At 44.2% G+C, this 19582-nt stretch overlaps 1 protein-coding gene and 1 long non-coding RNA gene across 2 annotated transcripts in view; one reads left to right on the top strand and one right to left on the bottom strand.

Annotated features, from left to right (window-relative positions):
* Positions 1-7038, bottom strand: part of CDYL2 (chromodomain Y like 2) — a 71996-nt gene extending 64958 nt beyond the window's left edge. Inside the window, exon 1 of the mRNA XM_081920333.1 lies at positions 6659-7038. Coding sequence (XP_081776459.1) covers positions 6659-6961 — 303 coding nt within the window. The 5' untranslated portion in view covers positions 6962-7038. The remainder of the gene's footprint in view (positions 1-6658) is intronic.
* A 3369-nt stretch (positions 7039-10407) lies between these two features.
* Positions 10408-11719, top strand: LOC309375070. The gene is made up of 2 exons (XR_014170794.1): positions 10408-10536; positions 11377-11719. It is a non-coding gene; the product is annotated as an uncharacterized lncRNA (long non-coding RNA).
* The last annotated feature ends 7863 nt before the right edge of the window (positions 11720-19582 follow it).

Genomic DNA, 19582 nt, shown 5'->3' with positions numbered 1-19582 from the left:
CTACTACAAGTGTCATCTTCACATGGAACATGGGAAGCGGCCTTATAGGTAGTCAGGCCATTGGTCTAGCTAGGTCAGTACTATCTACCCTGACTAGCAGTAGCTCCCTAGAGTTCCAGGCAGGGTTTTCTCTCACTTCTAGCTGGAAAAGCTGAGAACAGAAGCAGGGACTTTCTTCAACCACTGAGCTACAGCCCTTCCCCACATTTGCTACATGGCCATTGGATAGTGCATAGAAGGCAATACTTTGTTCTTTCAACAAAACCTCTAAGAGGAGATTTTTATCCCAGTTTGTTCCATACTGGATTTGATATATATATATATATATATATATATATATATATATATATATATATGCAGTTGTTTTAACTGTTTTAAGACATTATTCCAAAGAATTTGTAAAAATTGTATTGTGAAATCATTTCCAGGAAGCGATTCATAAATGAAATAAATAACCACTAGGTTCAAAATTGGGAAAGGAGTACGACAAGGCTGTATATTGTCTCCCTGCTTATTTAACTTATATGCAGAATTCATCATGCGAAAGGCTGGGCTGGATGAAGCCCAAGCCGGAATTAAGATTGCCGGAAGAAATATCAACAACCTAAGATATGCAGATGACACAACCTTGATGGCAGAAAGTGAGGAGGAATTAAAGAACGTTTTAATGGGGGTGAAAGAGGAGAGCACAAAATATGGTCTGAAGCTCAACATAAAAAACAACAACGAAGATCATGGCCACTGGGCCCATCACCTCCTGGCAAATAGAAGGGGAAGAAATGGAGGCAGTGAGAGATTTTACTTTCTTGGGGTCCATGATCACTGCAGATGGTGACAGCAGTCACAATATCAAAAGACGCCTGCTTCTTGGGAGAAAAGCAATCACAAACCTAGACAGCATCTTAAAAATCAGAGACATCACCTTGCCAACAAAGGCCCATACAGTTAAAGCTATGGTTTTCCTAGTAGTGATGTATGGAAGTGAGAGCTGGACCATAAAGAAGGCTGATCGCTGAAGAATTGATGCTTTTGAATTATGGTGCTGGAGGAGACTCTTGAGAGTCCCATGGACTGCAAGAAGATCCAACCTATCCATTCTTAAGGAAATCAGCCCTGAATGCTCACTGGAAGGACAGATCGTGAAGCTGAGGCTCCAATACTTTGGCCACCTCATGAGAAGAGAAGACTCCCTGGAAAAGACCCTGATGCTGGGAAAGATTGAGGGCACAAGGAGAAGGGGACGACGGAGGACCAGATGGTTGGACGGTGTTCTCAAAGCTACCAGCATGAGTTTGACCAAACTGCGGGAGCCAGTGGAAGACAGGAGTGCCTGGCATGCTCTGGTCCATGGAGTCACGAAGAGTCGGACACGACTAAACGACTAAACAACAACAAAACCCTATCTTGCGCCACCCTAATTCAATCTTGGCATCTCTTGCTATTTCTCCTCTTACTGATTTTCCTGAGAACTCATAAGGTAAAGGTAAAGGTACCCCTGCCCGTACGGGCCAGTCTTGACAGACTCTGGGGTTGTGCGCCCATCTCACTTAAGAGGCCAGGGGCCAGCGCTGTCCGGAGACACTTCCGGGTCACATGGCCAGTGTGACATCGCTGCTCTGGCGAGCCAGAGCTGCACACAGAAACGCCGTTTACCTTCCCGCTGGTAAGCGGTCCCTATTTATCTACTTGCACCCGGAGGTGCTTTCGAACTGCTAGGTTGGCAGGCGCTGGGACCGAGCAGCGGGAGCGCACCCCGCAGCAGGGATTCGAACCGCCGACCTTTCGATCAGCAAGTCCTAGGCGCTGAGGCTTTTACCCACAGCGCCACCTGTGTCCATACATAGGCACAAAAAAGTCAACATGAATTATGAACTGCAGATGCTGAAAGTGCTACATTTAGTCATGACTCTTTGATCACTGAGACTGTAATCGTAGGTAGCAAAGTAACTTTACAACCATATGTCAGGAGTGCTCTGATGGTGTTTCCTGCTTGGCAGGGGTTTGGACTCGATGGCCCTTGTGGTCTCTTCCAACTGTATGATTCTATGATTCTACAAACATTACAGATTACGGCTATGACAAAACTAATCATCATCATCATGACTATCATCTATGCCACACTTCAGCAAAAGCCTGTAAGCACAATCTCCAATATTAAACAGGGCATCATAAGGACATTACTAACCATAAGGACATGTGAAGACATTTCTCCAGTATAACATGTTAAAATAAAGATACCCAGCTACTTTAAAACGCAGAGTTCTTGTTGTCAGAGTGTCCCATCTTCCCTGGCCATGTTAGTTGGGACTAATGGGAGCTGTAGTTCAGCAGCATCTGGAGAACCAAAGGTTTCCGACACTTGCTATAAGCAAAGAGTTTGCCCAACATACAGGTGATGGTCTGATGTCATCCATCTGAAGATATGTTTTAGGTATGCTTGCGAACAATGGATGCAGATGTTCTCCATTCTGCATATTACTTAATGTAAAAGCAACCATTGAGGGAAAAGGCAACCTAAAAACCAATAATCAGTAATATGCAAAGCTGCCTATCCACAATTCTGGTAGATCGTCAAACAGTGTAAAGGTACTTGTGATGTTAAGATGATTTTGGCTGAGTATCCTGTAACAGCAACATAGGAAGCTGCCTTACAGAGTCAGGTCATTGATCCATCCAGCTCAGTTTAAAACAGAACTAGTCAACCTGGTCAACAACTTGTCAACAACTCCCATCAGCCCAGAGCTGATGAGAACTGCTATTGAAAACATCTCTAGATCATCTCTAGAGCATCAGGCTGGCAAAAGCTGGTCTACAGTGACTGGCAACAGCTGCCCAAGGTTTCAGATGAGGATTACGCCTGTCCCTCTCTCGAGATGTTAAGGGTTGAACCTGGAACTTCTGTTGGCAGAGCAGATGCTCTATCACTGAGTTACAACCATTCCCCAGAATGTTGTTCACTACAATAGTATAATAGTGTTACTTGTAGAAATTCTGCTTGATATATTTATTTGTATGTTCCATGAAGAATGTAAGATAATCAACAATCTATCTTCTCAGGTACAATCCTGAAGTGCACATATTTTCAGAATATTTCTGAAGAAAAGTAGGAATAGAAATAATGTCTATATGAATGCAATGCCAGCTTCATGGAGAAGGATGAATGCTTTCGTTTAGCACCCATGTGCGTATTCATGCTGAAATATTTCCAGAGAATGAAATAAATGTAAACATTTGCAATAAAGTTCACACAGCACAAAACAAATATTTATATCAATAAACCAAGCAAGCACATTAAACCAAGCAAGTAATCAATAGGCAGAATTTCACCAACAATGGTGGAGTTGGAGAAAAGAGAAAACCGATGCAATAAGCTCCCTGGCAGGCTACAACCACAAACCTATGCAAGCTTCAAGCATAGCTAAAGGCATCAATATAAATCGGAGCAGACTTCTGAGTAGCTGATGTCACCTTGAGAGATTCTGTTTGCTCCAGAAGAAATCAAGTTGTACAACAAAGGGTCAAAACTTTAATTGCTCCTCAAGGGCACTCAGATGCTAAAGATGCATCCAGACTCTTCCATCCATATCTGAACACCTGTGCCTTTAAATCATCCATAAAACACCAACAAAAGATAAAGCAACTTGTAGCTATGCTTACTCCATAGAGAAAACAAATAAAGAGAGCAGGAGGTACAAAAATCCATTTGTTCCATTTTCCAACATTTGTTGTCTGCCCTTCTTCTCAGAGTGCTCATCCTAATAATCCTCAAAGGTTGAGCATAAAGCTGTAATTCAAGCATCTAAACTTGATCCAGCAAAAGTTTGGCCTTCAAAGTTAAAAACCACCACATTAAAAATAGCCATCAATACCACTAATTTAGCTTCATTGGTGCAAATAACTCTGGTTCAGCAGTCACTGCTTAAAAATCTGGTGTTACAAATGGCCTTTAAGCAGCACTAACGCGTATGAAGTCAGCATTGTTAGAGGTAATTAATATACATTTCTTTATTCAGGCAATAGATATGATCTGGTGATTTGACTTCTGGAACTGCAGTTACAGATTTCCCAAAGCCAACTAGGGAATGGTTCACAGAACTTCTTGGTGGAGCCTGACACTAAGATCTACTGTGGGATACTGTACATGGTTTCTTGGATTGCAACCATTGTGTTTAATATTAGTTGTCACCTCTGCCACATATTATTTTTCCAAAGAAAGTATAATTTGTATGTCTTACAGACCAGAGAGACTAGTAACATCATCAACTACCTTCAAAATATCACAGGCATTAACATACCACTCATACATTTTATTATAAACACATTATCAATACAGGAGTTCTAGGAATAGAGGCTCCAAACTTCCAGTTGGGATTAATCACCATTAAGACTTTAACATTAATTTGAATTAGCTAATTAATCCATTGAATTGGTTAATTAATCAATTAATTGGCTGCAAACAAGTCTGCTAATTGTCTGAATAATCTTTATGTGGAGGGTAAGCATTATCTTTAAAAAGAGGGAATCTTCTAGGAGCTTCTATATTGCTCAAGTCAAGACTGTATTATGGAACATCTGCTGCCACTTCTTTGTGGTGTCTAAAACAGCTATCAGAACATAAGATGCCCCACAGGTAAACCCAATATCGGAACCGATTTAAATCTCAGGCATGTTATGTGTCAAACTCTAACAAATGGGTTTTATTATTTCCAGACTTGTTCCGTTGGTAGCCTTGATAGTTGCTAGCTGTTGCTAGCTACACAATATCAGGTTTGGTGTACCTAGAATCATAGAATCATAGAGTTGGAAGAGACCACAAGGGCCATCGAGTCCAACCCCCTGCCAAGCAGGAAACATCATCAGAGCACTCCTGACATATGGTTGTCAAGCCTCTGCTTAAAGACCTCCAAAGGAGACTCCACCACACTCGTTGGCAGCAAATTCCAATGTCTGTATATTATGAGATTAAATTTGCTTTATTTAGATTGGGGAAGGGCTGTAGCTTTGAGGTAGAGCACTTGTTTTCCAAGTAGAAGATCCTAAGTTCAATTTCCAACATCTCCAGGTAGGTCTGGGAGCATTCCCTTTCTGAAGCCCCCGAGAGCTACGGCCAACCGGTGTTTTTCAACCTTGGATCTTCTAGTATTGAGGGACTGCAATTCCCATCACCCCCAGCCCACCTTAGCCAATGGTCAAGGGAGATGGTAGTTCAACCACATCTGGGAACACTGGTGTAGACAATAGTGAGCTAGATGGAGTCAACAACTGGTATGAATCAAAATAAAGCAACTCCCTATGGGTTGTATCCCATAGAGCAGACCCACCGAAATGAATGGACTGACTAACAGACCCTTCAGTTTCAATGGGTCAACTGAGTAGAACTTAGATAGATACAACCCTGTGTCATCTGAGGTAGAGGTTTGGTGGCACTTTGGATGGAGAGGCTTTGGTACAAAGTGTAGACCAGCCATTAAAATTCTGACATGGAGCGAGATCCAAAGATGGTCATCTAGAATTTCCATTGGGTTGCCGATGCCCCAATTCAGCACCTCAGACCTCAGACCAACCAGATAGTTGGCGTGCTACTTCCTGCACTTACTTCCTCTAGTCCAAAATCATGGGACAAACAGAGGCAGCATCCTCTAATCCACATGGAACAATCTAATAGGATCTACTCAAGTTAACATGGTGGGGAGAGGGCAAATCCCTCTCTCCTTTTGCACTTCAATGCTGTATGATAAACTAGTAAACCGGCACAGAATCAGTGACACTTTCTTCAGAAGACTTGATCAAAGCAATTCACTTGAAGACCTCCAGACTAACCCAATCCAGGAACACCTGCCTCCCCAAAGACCTCCTCTCTCAAGACCCCACCAAACTTTGACAGCCCACCTCCCAACCCCAGCATCCTTGAGTGCACCTCCCCCCCCAATATCCCCCAGCATGCACTGGTGTCCACCAGAGGCTCCAGCTCCTCCTCACCAAGCCCCTCCCCCGTGGCTTACATCCGCCCCCTGGGGGCAAGCCAGGGAAGCCCCCGAGAGAAAGAAAAACAGGCAGCGCCTCCCTCTTCGCCAAGACTTTGCGCCGCCGCATGCCGGGGCGCAACCCTCTCTCCTTCCTGTTACCGGGTTGGGTTCCGAGGGCGGTGGAGGAGGTGGAGCAGTCCAGAGGACTTTACCTGGACTTTCCGCCCCGGGGGCTGTCCGGCTGGGGTGCCCCCTCCCCCTGGCCCGCTAACTCTCCTCTAAGGCCTACTCAGCTCATACCCCGTGGAAAGTGGCGGGGGGGGGGGTCTCGAAAGAGAAAGCAGGGAGGGAGCGCTTCATCCATCCCTCCCGCCAGCAGCAGCAGCAGCCGATCTGCCACCCCCCTCCGCCTCCTCTCCACCTTGGCCATTTCCTCTCAGTTCCTCCAGGAACTCCAGAGGGGGAGAAGGAGACCCCCCGGCGCCCCCCGAGAGAAAGACCCCGCGCGGAAAAGACGCCTTGGCCAAACAAGCCCCCGCAGCCTCCTTGGCCGGGGCGTCCCTCCTTCTCTCTCTCTCCCTCCCTTCCTTCCTCCTTTCCTTCCTTCTCTTCCTCCCTGCCTGCTTGCCTGCCCGCCTCCTTTCGCCGGCTGCCCTCCGGCCAAGCCCCGGACAACCGCTCCGGCGCCGTACCTCGTAAAGGTCCCCCGAAGCCATGCTGGGCTGCGGGACTCGGGCGCCTCGCTCTCTCGCCGGGCTCCTGAGCTGCTCTCCCTCCGTGTGTGTGTGTGTGTTTTCTCTCTCCACCACTCGCTCTCCGAGCGGAGCGAAAAAACTGTGCTGTGCAGAATGACAGGCTGTGTGCGCAGAATCGGAGGCGAGGGGAGACGGCGAGAGGCAGGCGGGCGGGCGGCAGGCGGGCTGGCGTAACCAGCAAGAGCGGCGGCGGCAGCAGCAGTGGCAGCCGTGGAGCGGCAAGAGAGCGGCGCTCTGCATGCGTGTGAAGGAGTCGTGTGTGTGTGCTTGCGCGCGGGTGTCTTTGCGCCTTCAGGAACTCCCCCCCCCCCGCCACCCTAGTGAAGCGGCACAAGGGCGGGGAGGACAAAAAAAGGAAAGGCTGATGATCCCTCCGCATGGCAAACCCCCCAACGAGCAAAAGTCCCTGCACCTTTTGCCGCGCAGCTGCACACACGTTTGTCTGTTCCTCCAAAGAGACCCGCCAGAGGTCCTGGCTGACCAAGGGGGAAGGGCTCACAGGGTAGAGCATTTGCTTTGCACGCAGGTTCCACCCCCAGCCTCGTCCGAAACCATGGAGAGCCACCCTGCCCATCACTAGGCCATCTGAGCCAAAGGCCTGACTGTGTCATGTGACTTCCTACCTTCCAAAAGGAGGACATCGCCATCATCTTAAGGACCAACTCAGATCAGATTTGGGGGGGGGGGGGGGTTGACAGGTTCTTTGGTTTCCTCTCCTTCCAGTTGCCTCCCAGTCTCAAATTCAACCTGTCCCAAAGGCATCCCATCCACCTGCTTGGTGGGGTAGGGTGGGAGTAGAAGATCTTTTGGCAGCTTGGATGGGCCTCAGTAGACCAGCCACATACACAACACAACCTGCAACCCCAAGTGCATGTTGATCACTATAATGTGTCACAATAAACCACGGTTGACGGATTGCTGTGAATGTGCTGATCACTTCCCCTGCTGCTTGCCGCTAGTGAGCACAACCAACTACAGTTTTTAGTGTTACATCCAAACTGGAGATTGCAGTTGGTTTCACTAAAACAAGCCACAAACAGAAAGCCAAGATCAGGGTTGGTTCGGAGCGAAACAGGTCCCACTTTCCAGTTCAGAGGTAATGCTATGCCAAGCATCATGTTGTTTTCCACTTACTCCCTAGTAGGAAGCAGCGAGATTAATCCGCATTTTCACAGTAAAGCATTAGCCCTCTGATCTTGCCTGTTGATTAAGCACCTATGCCATAATACATTTAAGATGCCACCAGACCTTTTTCTTTTTACTGCAACAGGCTAACATGGCTACCACTCTAGACAGTTTTCCAATAGAATACATCACTAACATTTTATATAGCAGCTTTGTTGAGTCTTCACAACTACCTTCCTATCATTTCATGACTGCAACATTAGGTGATGGCAAGTTGCACGTGTGACTGAGTCATTGCCAATCGAATACCACAGGGGACAGAAATTTCATGCCACCTCATATCAGCACTGATGCTTTCCAGTGAAAGCAGTTAATGTATTGGGACATGCATTCATCAAGTAATGGGACATGGGGTGAAGACATATCAACTTACCAAGTAAATGTATGGGGAAGTTTGTTTCTTAAACATGTACTAGAGATGAATGCAGCCGTGCAGACTGTGGTTGTCTCTGGAGTTTTCTGTGGTTGCTCTTGCTCCCCTCCTAGTTATTGGCTTATTCTGTTGCTAGGGGATGAAAACTCATTCCTCCACCATAGCTTAGTGGAAGAGCCACCTGCCCTGGAGGCAGAAAGTCCTAAGCATCTCCTGTTAGGGTTGGGAAAGACCCCCTGCCTGAAAACTTTGAGAGCTTCTGCCAGTCGACAAAATATTTAGTTATGGGACCAATGATCTGATTCAGCATCTTCATACCTGGATCTTTATTTAGGGACGTAGATTGTTGGTATGTCTTCTCACAGTCTCAAAAGTTTAGCCATTCTGATAATGGTGTTGTATCAAAATCTATAAAATATTTTCCCCTCTTCCCTTTTTCCTTGTGGAAAAAATAAAATAAAAATAAGGTTGTGTTGCTTTTAAGCCTGTCAAGTCCATCTACTGTGTCACTTTCAAGTGTTGGAAAGCGCATGCAATTTCATTCCTTAAAAACATGATCAATCATATATGCACTCCACTGGTGATTGGAGCCCATTGTGACCGATAGGGCAGAAGGAAGGGAGGCCAACAGTAGGTAGAGCTTGAGCCAATGACAGACAAGTTAAGGATAATGATTTAAGTTCCTGAAATGGGAATATTTATTTATATTAAATTACTGTGTACTTTAAACATAGCCCCCCCCTCAGGCAGTGGCTATCATATGATTGGCTAACTGTTGAGTCACATGAGAGAGGCATTTCAGTCTATTGTGACTGTTATTCCAGTAACTGTTGTTTTTATCTGCTTTCTCTTCTCTCTATGTGTGTGAGGGAGAATGGCTGCTAAGAGAGGCTGCTCAGCATACTGCTGAGGATGGTATGGTGTCAATGTGATCTGTCTGATGTGAAACAGATAGCGGAAGATCCCTAAACGTTAATAGGGAGAAACCTATGCAGGAGCTCTCAGTAAGCCCTGAGTTAGGTAAAACTTTGGTGCAAGTCTCAACACAATTTTGTTTGTAAGACTAAGTAAGTAGACTTCAGTCTACAATTCAACTGAGAATGTACCCATGTTTGAATAAGCATGAGATTGTAAATATATTCTTCTTAGTTATATGTTTATGAAAGTAAAGTTCTTTTGAATATAAAGAGTCTGGACATTGTATAGTCTTTACAAAGAAACTATCAATCACCGAGAAGAGTTATTTTGCTTCCTAGCTGTAAGCTACTCTGCTACTTTGCATATCATCAAAATTTATTTTATATAGATGACACCATTTGCCCTGGTCGACCAGCCTTTCACTGATACACATACATCACCCAGCTCACTCACCACACATGGAACCATAATATTAGAGATATGACTATGGTTTACTGTTTTTTAAAAATCCAGCTCTCAGAACATAGTGTAGTACTCTGACCATTAAGGAACAAGTTTAGAACATTGCCTTCTTAGATACTGGAGAAAGATTCTCCTTGTACTTTTCAGTTCCTTTCAGTTTCTCAACCAGTATGTTCCCATAATGAGCACTCCCTTCCCTTCATACACAAAGTGAGTAGGACTTTTATTTTCAAGGGGCAGAATCCTTTTGGTGGTAGCACCCAGACTTTGGAATTCCCTCCTTGGGCTGACCTGTGAGGCTTCATGTCTTCCCATGTTCAAATGAATTTTGAAAACTCACATATTCAAATAGAATATTAATGTTTGTCCTCTGCTGTTTTAGTATAAATATTTTATTAAGTTTTATAGTGTAATTACAGGACTGCTGACTGCATTTTCATTATGTTTCAGATAGTTTAAATTGCTTACTGAACTGTGGCTGCTTGCTTTGTTTTGTAAGGCAGATGTAGTTGAGTTGTAGCCAGTGTTAGTCACAGTCAAGGGTGGACCCATAGATATTAATACATTTAAGGTAGTCACATCCATTAAATCCTGTGGGTCTACTCTGGGTATGACTAACATTGGATGCCATCCTTTAAATATAAATGTTGAACAAAAAGTGTTTTATAAATTGGAGTAATAACGATGTGTTGTTGTTGTTGTTGTTGTTGTTGTTAAGCTTTATATCCCACTCTTCATCTCAAAGATGTCCAGGAGAGCAAACAAGCAAGCAATGAAATGATTTAAACACCTAAAAACAGTTCCAATACTCAATGTTTGTTGGAAAAGAAAGGCCTTCAGTAGGCAGTGAAGAGCCAACAAAGACTGTAAAGTAAAGGTAAAGAGACCCCTGACCATTAGGTCCAGTTGTGACCGACTCTGGGGTTGTGGCGCTCATCTCGCTTTATTGGCTGAGGGAGCTGGTGTACAGCTTCCGGGTCATGTGGCCAGCATGACTAACCCGCTTCTGGCACACCAGAGCAGTGCACGGAAATGCCGTTTACCTTCCCGCCGGAGCGGTACCTATTTATCTACTTGCACTTTGACGTGCTTTCAAACTGCTAGGTTGGCAGGAGCAGGGACCGAGCAATGGGAGCTCCCGCCGTGGGGTTTCGAACCGCCGACCTTCTGATCGGCAAGTCCTAGGCTCTGTGGTTTAACCCACAGCGCCACCCGCGTCCCAACAAAGACTATACCTGCCTATTATTCGGGGGGGGGGGGAGGATTCCAAAGGGTAGTTGTGAAGACACAAAACTCATTAACCAACAGAACAATCCTATGCACGTCTAGTCAGATGTAAACCCTATTGGCTCCAGTGGCAGGAAGCAAGGTAAAATAAAGATAGGTCTTTCCTACAAGACATTTCCAGTATTTTCTATCTCCTCTCCTGAGATGAGGATGATTTGGGTGCTGTGGATTGGGGTCTGTGGCTTTCTAGCCATAGGATTGCTTACCCAACATTGCCACCTTAATTAAGTTGAGTGAAGGGAACTGGTTTTGCCTAATCCTGCTCATTTCCATCTCTTCTCAACTCCTCTAAATTCGCATTAGTGCAATATGACATACTGAAAGTAGAAGCCTTGACAGGTGCCAAGGCTGTGTTAAGCTAAGGCTAACCCCTGTGCTTTGTGTTGTTAAGAATATAACTTGACATTCTTTATATTTTGTCTCTGAACAGACCAAGTCTTTAGTTAAAACAAGAAACTTGAGAAACTCACAAGTGAAACTCACAAGTATCTACCGGTATACTCATGTGGATAGGAAATGTTTTGTTCTGCATTCACTGCACAGTTTTGTAAATCTTTTGCTGTACAGTACTTGATGATACTATCAATAATGCAAATGGCACTCTGGAAATGGTACCATGCATTTTATTTTATTTTTAAGCTTACCATCTCTCAAAATTGTGGTCTCTATTAGAAGAGCAGAATTTACCAAGCATTCTGTATAGGCAACTGAACACTGAAAAGTTATTAGAGTTGTTTTATTGCTAAGAGCTGAGTAAACACCTTTAATTCTTATTGCTCTGTTTTCCACTCCAGTATGCCTTTTATTTATTTAATCATAAAACTATGGTTCAATAGCTATTTTGTCTTGGCTGTTGCTGGAGCCACGATCCAATAAATTAATCCAGGACACATCTGGGGACAGATATTTAGAAATGTGTTGGGATGTGTTTGACGTTATGGATCATCCGGCAGCCAGAAAATTGGGACTCCATGACCCCCGCTCAATACATACTTTCTTTTCCAAATTTAAATTACACAGAAGAAAGAAAGAAAACCAAGCAAAAACAAGAAGATAAATTATGCAATCTTATATTGCCAGTTTGCAGTAACACAGTCCTCATTCTGAGCATTGCAGTGCAAAACAAATGGATTGCATTTCTCATAAAACCTATCCATAGATCATCCTGCTACTCTAACTTGAACATAAAGAGATCAGCTCGTTCATTACAGCTCTGTGAAATAGTTTGGCTAAACATTCCTCCCAACTCTATTTCCCCCAGTGTTTTGTTGGTGACATCCTTGAAGACATATTAGAGTGGTGCATCTTGGGGTCCCTCCACACACCCTTTTTATTCATTATGATTTGGCCTTATGATGGTGTCAGGTGGCTAGACACGATCTTGCTTGCAACACTATTTGGCTCTGCAAAGGTTCCAGGGTAGGCAAACTGCTTTGCTTCCGGTCATTGCATGCCCTGTAACCGCCTGCTCAAATCCCGTATCCTTTTCTATCACAAATGTTCCGGTTTATTTTTTTGTCTTGTGTTTGTTGTGCTATGGTATAAGAGTGCCCCTCCCGATGCCATTGGGGAAGCATCACAGAACAGCTAATAAAATAGAATGATGTGTCTATGGTCCAGTATAAATTCATCACTAGTGCACTATTATTGTGTCAATGACATGTTGCAGAATACACCTAAAAACTAATAAGCAACGCTCTGGAGGGGCCCTTAAATTGTGGTGCCTAGTGCACATTCAGGTGATTCCTTTCCCCCCACTGACCTTGGTGACCTTGAGCCAGTCACTGCCTCTCAGCATAACCTGCCTCATAGGATGTTTGTGGGGATTAAATGAAGAGGGGAAGAACAATGTATGGTGCCTTGAGCTCCTTGGAGGAAAAGTTGGGATATAAATGCCATAAATAAGTTAAGTAAGTAAGTAAATACTTCCCATAATTTCTTCAGCCATCTTTACAAGTTAACCTTGATGAGCAGACAATGGGCACATCCAATCTGTTAGTATTTTACAGGAAGGATTCAAGTGCATCCCAAAAAACCTAGGTTTGCTCCATAAAGTAGATTGAAAGCGCTTGGTCTCTGTAGGGCAACAAATGCACTTCAAAAAGAATCAGAGTTTGTGCAGCAAGGGCAATGATGGCAAAATGCACTGAAAAGTAGGGTGAACAAATTAATAATGGGAAGATGCTTGAGCACCCTAGGCAGGATGAATGCCCATTGCCGTATAACTTCCTGACAAATTGGAACAAATGCTCAGTGTTTTTGACTGTACGAGTTGTTGACCCACTGTTTATGTCTTGGAGTACTGCCGTATTGCCTCTTTTGTTCAAATTTCTTCTGATATTTTTATGACCGTGCTCAGTTGGTTCCCCCACCTTTTGTTGAATTTGTTGGAATACCCTGCTAGTCTTGTTTGTTATCCATTTAATAAAATAATAATAAATCAATTATTAAAAGACCACTGGTGATCCAGAGGCATATTAATTATCAAGCAAATCAGGATAAAGGCTCACATAATAGAGCCCTGCATACACGGAGGGAGTGGGGGACTATTTCTGTTAGCCTTGCCCCTGATTTCGCAAACCCCACTGGATTCATCTCACAGAGTCACTAAAAGGTTTAGGTGCTCGTTGTGATGAAAACCTGGATCTTGACACCCCATAGATTTCTCCCAGATATTAACTGCTGTGGCAATCAGACAGTAGGTTAAATGCAAAGTTGCCCTCCTGCAGATGGTAGGATTTTTCCAGTAGGACTCCATCTCCCCTCAGTCACAGCCAACATGGTCTATGGACAGCACTGGGGGTGGGGATTTAGTCAACATCTGGAGGGTCACAAATTCTCCATCTCTGCTCTAGAGAGCATTAATGGAATTGACAAGCGATCCAGTTTACCACATCCTCAAAAATTTGACCCAGTCCAACTTTGTACACTAAGCACTCTACCACTTCTGCTCTTATGACTGATATTAGGAACCATAGTTTCCAGATAAGACATTATGACTCAGGCAGGAGATGACTCTTTTTTTGAAACCAATCAATGTGAGTTTTCTAGCAGAGTGCCACAGCAGAGGATCATACGCTTTGACGATGCATATTTAATCATTCTTGAGAAGGGAACAGGTTATAGCAGCATAGCTCTGGAATTTCCTCTCAGCGTCCCTGCAATGGGCATTCCACATAGCACTGCTCTTAGTCTGCAAAGAGAAAATATGTTAAAGGGAAATGCCTTGCCAGCGTCATCTTACACTCTGTTCCTGATCACAGTTAACTGGAAAGAAGAATGCTGACTCACTGTTGTCACCTGATTGTGGCCAGGCAACTACAAAAGCGCATCTCTGGTTGAGAGTTACTCATTTGCAGAAGATTAAGGGTGGCAAAGCAATATGGTTTCCCATTACTCAAATCAGTATTTTGCACATCACATACATAAAATTTCCTATTTTGTCATTTTGGATTTGGAAGCTGTGCAGGATGACCAATAGCTCTTTCATGCAAAAATCCAAGTTGTGAGATTAATATGAGAAAGAACCATAGCTCAATGGCAAAGCACATGTTTGCATGTGTAAGATTTAATTCCCTGGCTTTTAAAAGGAATCTGGTAGTATGGATGAGAGCTTCTACCAAAGTTAACAGCATTTGGCTAGATGGTTCTGTGGCTTGATTCAGTTCAACACAGTTTCACATGTCCATACTGCTGCTTCATTGTGAATTCTTGAGTGATATGGTGTCTTGAGGATTCTAGAACTTCCCTGGATGTGTGGAATTGCTTCATAAAAAAGATATCATAGGCTGTAGTGGCTGGTATGGTGGGGGCAGAACAATGGAGCCTCCCTCCGGATGTTAGCATTGCTGTTGTTTATCTGGATGAAGATGGGGCAGGGCAGGGCAGCAGTGAGGCTTATAAATTATGCAATTTATAAGAATCCTTATAATGCTTTGCTTATTATACCGGTATATTATCTTTCACTAATTTTTGCAAACTGCTCTGTGACCATTTTTTGGTGTGCAAGTGGTTTTAAACTGTTTTTAATATTGTGTTTAAATGTAACCTGTCCTGGGTGGGTATAATAATAATAATAATAATAATAATAATAATAATAATAATAATGGAGAAGTAGGGAGGAGGAGGAAAGGTTGCTAATGCATCTTCTGCTCCCCCTTACTTCCATCTTGTGCTCAGCCAGGTGAAAAAGCTTGGATTCCCCTTTTCAATATTTATTGGAGTTGGAGAAACTGGTGCAGGCCTGCATACAAAGTGCCTTGATAGTTCCTATTTTGACCTTGCTTGTTACTGCTCTGAGATCTCCTAGGAGACAAAAGAGCAACCTGGAACCTTGGAACTAGGGATGGATGAGACTGTCAATGTTTCTAAATTTTCCAGTCTGAAGTTCTCCACATTTTCACATCAAGTTGTGATTTTTTTTTTTAAGTCCTTATGAAAATTAATCAGTATTTTTTGGGGAAATGTCTCCTACATTACAGTTTTGTATAATATACAAACAATTTCACCTACTAAAATGCATTTTTGCAAGCCAGTAGGTGCATTTTTTTAAGGGACACGGGTGGCGCTGTGGGTTAACCCACAGATCATAGGACTTGCTGATCAGAAGGTCAGCGGTTCGAATCCCCGCGACGGGGTGAGCTCCCGTTGCTCGGTCCCTGCTCCTGCCAACCTAGCAGTTCAAAAGCACGTCAAAGTGCAAGTAGATAAATAGGTACTGCTCCGGCGGGAAGGTAAACGGTGCTCTGTTTCGCCAGAAGCGGCTTCGTCATGCTGGCCACATGACCCGGAAGCTGTATGCCGGCTCCCTCGGTCAATAAAGCGAGATGAGCGCTGCAACCCCAGAGTCAGTCAAGACTGGACCTATTGGTCAGGGGTCCCTTTACCTTTACCTTTTAAGTGCATTTTTGCACACATTGTTTGGCTGGAGAGCTGATGGATGTTTTTTAGTTCACATAATGCTTTAGGAAGTGTGTGTTAAGTAGGTCCGCCTTTAATTGCAAATTGAACCAAATTTCTCACCCCTCCCCATGTGGAACAAGGTGAGACCCCAAAGCTAGTACCAGATTATATGCATTCAATGTGGACTGCAGCAAACTGAAAATGGAAGGTCCAGACTCGATAATAATAGTTTGCAGTCTCTTTTTTTTTTTTAAATATTTTTTATTGAGTTTTCACATTTTATAGACATACACACACACAAACACAAAACACAAAGCAAAACATATATAATGTTCATTACCCTCTTTCCTTGACTTCCCCACATCTCTCCTTCCCACATTCCAATTTCAATAGTTAATTCAGCAAGTTATTTCCTCTTCTCTCTATTATATTTTTATCCTCTGTTCTTAATATTTAACATCTCTTGTTAGGCTCAAATTTACTTATCCTGTTTTTACACATTAGCTCCTTTCTCTAAGGTCGTCCTACCCTCTCTCACACGAAATCCTCCCTTTCTATTAAACAAATCATATCAAAATTAAAAAGAACAAAAATCATAAATTTTTACTATTCTACTCTCCCCCTCCCTCCCTGGCCCGGTTTCTGTCCCTTCCCAAATCACTATTCTAAAAGAACAGTTTCAGCCCGGATTTCTCACATCCGAGGCTCTCAAGCCCCAGTTAGTCTTTCTCCGTCTGTTTTGTTGCTTATTAGCCTTCAGTTCTCGAAGGAGTTGTGTCCCAAGTTCCATCTTCTTTCCTTCCACCAAAGTCAGTAGCAATTGCTGCCAAGGATCTGCCAATCTCCCATGCTCAAACTTAAAGAAAAGGTCCCAATCATGCTTGTTCTTTCCTTCCACCGAATCAGTCAATAGCAATTGCTGCCAAGGATCTGCCAGTCTCCCATATTCGAACTTGAGGAAGAAGTCCCAATCATGTTTATTTGTTTTTTTATATTCCAGTATTCCAGACATTCCAGGGGCTTCTTCCTTTGTCCTTCTCTCCTTTTGCAGATTTACGGTCCACTGGTCCTCTTCTTCAGTTCCTTTGTTTCCTAAAGCTGCAGGCTTTTGGTTGGTACTTTCCATCTGAACATCCTTTCTTTCTTCTTCTTCTTCTTTTCCCCCCCTTTCCAAAGCTATCTCTTCTTTTCCGGCTGCCAGGTTTTTTTCCAACTTTGTATCGTCAGCAGAGTTGCTCAATTTCAGATTCAAGGTCACAAGTTGTTTGCTCATGTCTGCTGTCTGCTCTTGTAAAGTTCCCACGAGAAAAAACATCCTTTCTATCTCTGCCCATAATTTTCCTTCTGCAGCCATTGCAGTATCCTTTGTTCCCTCCAGGGGGATTACCAGTCCAATAGTTCTTTTCCAGCAATTCGTTACTTTGTTGTTCAAAATACTTTGTTTCCAATCAGTTCAGATACAATATGTCACCTTTAATCCAAAGAGAAATTTCTAAATATCACAGTTCCAGCCTCTAATCGTCCGTTTGACAGCTCTTTTGACAGCTGTCAAACTTTCTTTCTTTTTTTCCTCAGGCTCACACGCAGGGCACTCCCGGGTCCAGAATGGGGGGGGGATTACACAAAAGCTTCTAATATTCCTCTCTCCTCTCCAGCACAATAACTTTTAATCCATTTCGTGCAAGTTGTTTTTCTAAACACAAAAGTCTTTCCACCTTAGTGCTCCTCTCCTTGCTTGAATCTTTTTGTGGGGGGGGGGAGTGTGGACTTCCTTTTAGCACATCCCCCGGTCGTACTCCAATCAAAGGTAAAATTTTAGTGTCGAATTTTCATTTTACTCACGGGTTCTTTGTTTCAGTCCAGATTTCAGGAAGGAAGACAGCACTCTCCGGCCATGGCTCGCGGCTTCGCTCCGCCGAGGTAGCGATGGACTCTCAGCACCGCGCCGCACCCCAGTCCACTCCGCAGCCTTTAAAAAGGCTCTTCGCGGGTCGGGGAGGGCGTTTAAGGTGCCCACCGAGTCACCAAGTCCGCAGGCTTCAGCGCCTGCGGTTTTTGAGGGTCCCCGTGTCGCCGGCACGGCAAGACCCGTCCTCTGCGGAGCCGATTCCCTCCGGATCTCGGAGGGAATCCGCCATTACCGGATCGCGCTATCCCGGAAGTCCAATAGTTTGCAGTCTCTGCCAAGGCTGACAATTATTGTAATGGGGACCACAAATACTTATTGTTTATGGACTAAGAATGGGTAAGTGTACTCTGTTAGGATATTTCCGTTCCACCTTAAAAGGCAGCAGGCTTTGTGAGTCACAGAGTCTGCATATTTCCTGTTCACAGGATGTTTCTGTTGTGTCTATGCTTTCGTTTCTCTCTCTGTGCCTGAACACGCAAGCAGGCAGTTATGTTTTTTCCTTTGTTCTGACCAACGCTGAATAAACTTCTAAATAATGCTCTCCTGCGTGCATCTTTCGCTGTACAAATTCTGCTGATAGAGCGTGCATCAGCTCTGGAATGTGGCAAGCTATTTTCTGGAGCTCGTGTCGCTAATTGCTGATACTGTATCTACGGGAGATCGATGGATCGTCTGGAGGCAACGTGGGGGCCATGATGGGCTTTATCTCCCTGGCAGTATCCCAACTACAGGTTATGGGCCCAGATTCACGGCACTTACAGGAGAGTAAGGCTGCGAAAGACTGCGTTGAGGTATGTGGGAAAAACGAAAGCAAATAAGGCTTTTCTGTTTGCCGCGGCAAGAGACGTTGATGTCCGGCTGGCCTAATTGGCCTGGGAGCCGAGCCAAGCAGGCTTCGTGATTTATGGGTGCCAAGATAAGGAGTCTCTGAAGTGAAATAGACTCACGGCTCAAGTAAAGAGCTGGAATGGAGTTTTTACAAGCCTCAGATGATGGCACTGAGTGCCCAAAGTTAAACAGGCACAATTATGAGACTTGGGCAAGTTGCTGTGAAAATTTGCTGCAACAGTTTGGAGTGTGGCATACTGTGTGTGAAGCCCCTCCAGTTCCTCTGACAGATAGATGGAGGGCCCAAGATTCAAAGGCCATAGACATAATCGTCTTATCCGTCTCTCTGGAGGATATTGCTAGCTGGCAACACGACTGCATGTCAGATGTGGAATGCTTTGAAAGTAGCCCTGTAAGTTTCACATGAAATGTGTATCTTGTGCAGAGAACAAGGTGAAGCTCCAAAAGGCAAGGAGTCTAGCAGGCAGGCTTCCAAACCCTACCAGCTAGTCCATGCAGACCTGGTTGGTCCACTTGTGCCCTCTTTGGGTGGAGCAAGGTACTTCATGGTTCTAATTGATTCTTTTTCCAGGTACATTCATGTGTTTATGCTCGAGCAGAAATCGCAAGTGTTTCCTAGGTTCAAGGCATTCTGTGCTTGGTTGGAGAATGTCCACGGTAAACGTATCGGCTGTCTCTTTACTGATCGGGGCGGGGAATTCACTTCTCAGCAGTTTGACGCTTTCCTGACTGAGAAGGGAATCCAGCATGACTTGTCAATGCCTAGATCGCCATGGATGAATGGGCTTGCTGAGTGAGCAAACCAAACTTTGCTTCAAGGCCTGAAATCCTTGTTGCATGATGCCAATCTCCCTGAGAAGTTTTGGGGGGAGGCTCTGTCAACGTCTGTTTATACCTTTAATCACAGACTGTCATCACCTATTGGTTGTACTCCCTATGAGAATATGTTTGGTAAGAAACCTAAGGTCAAGCACAT

The sequence above is a fragment of the Podarcis melisellensis genome (assembly GCF_964234715.1).
Source record: "Podarcis melisellensis genome assembly, chromosome: 8".
Taxonomy (NCBI): Eukaryota; Metazoa; Chordata; class Lepidosauria; order Squamata; family Lacertidae; genus Podarcis; species Podarcis melisellensis.
The sequence above is the reverse complement of the archived record's forward strand: the minus strand, read 5'-3'. Positions and strand labels throughout refer to the sequence as shown.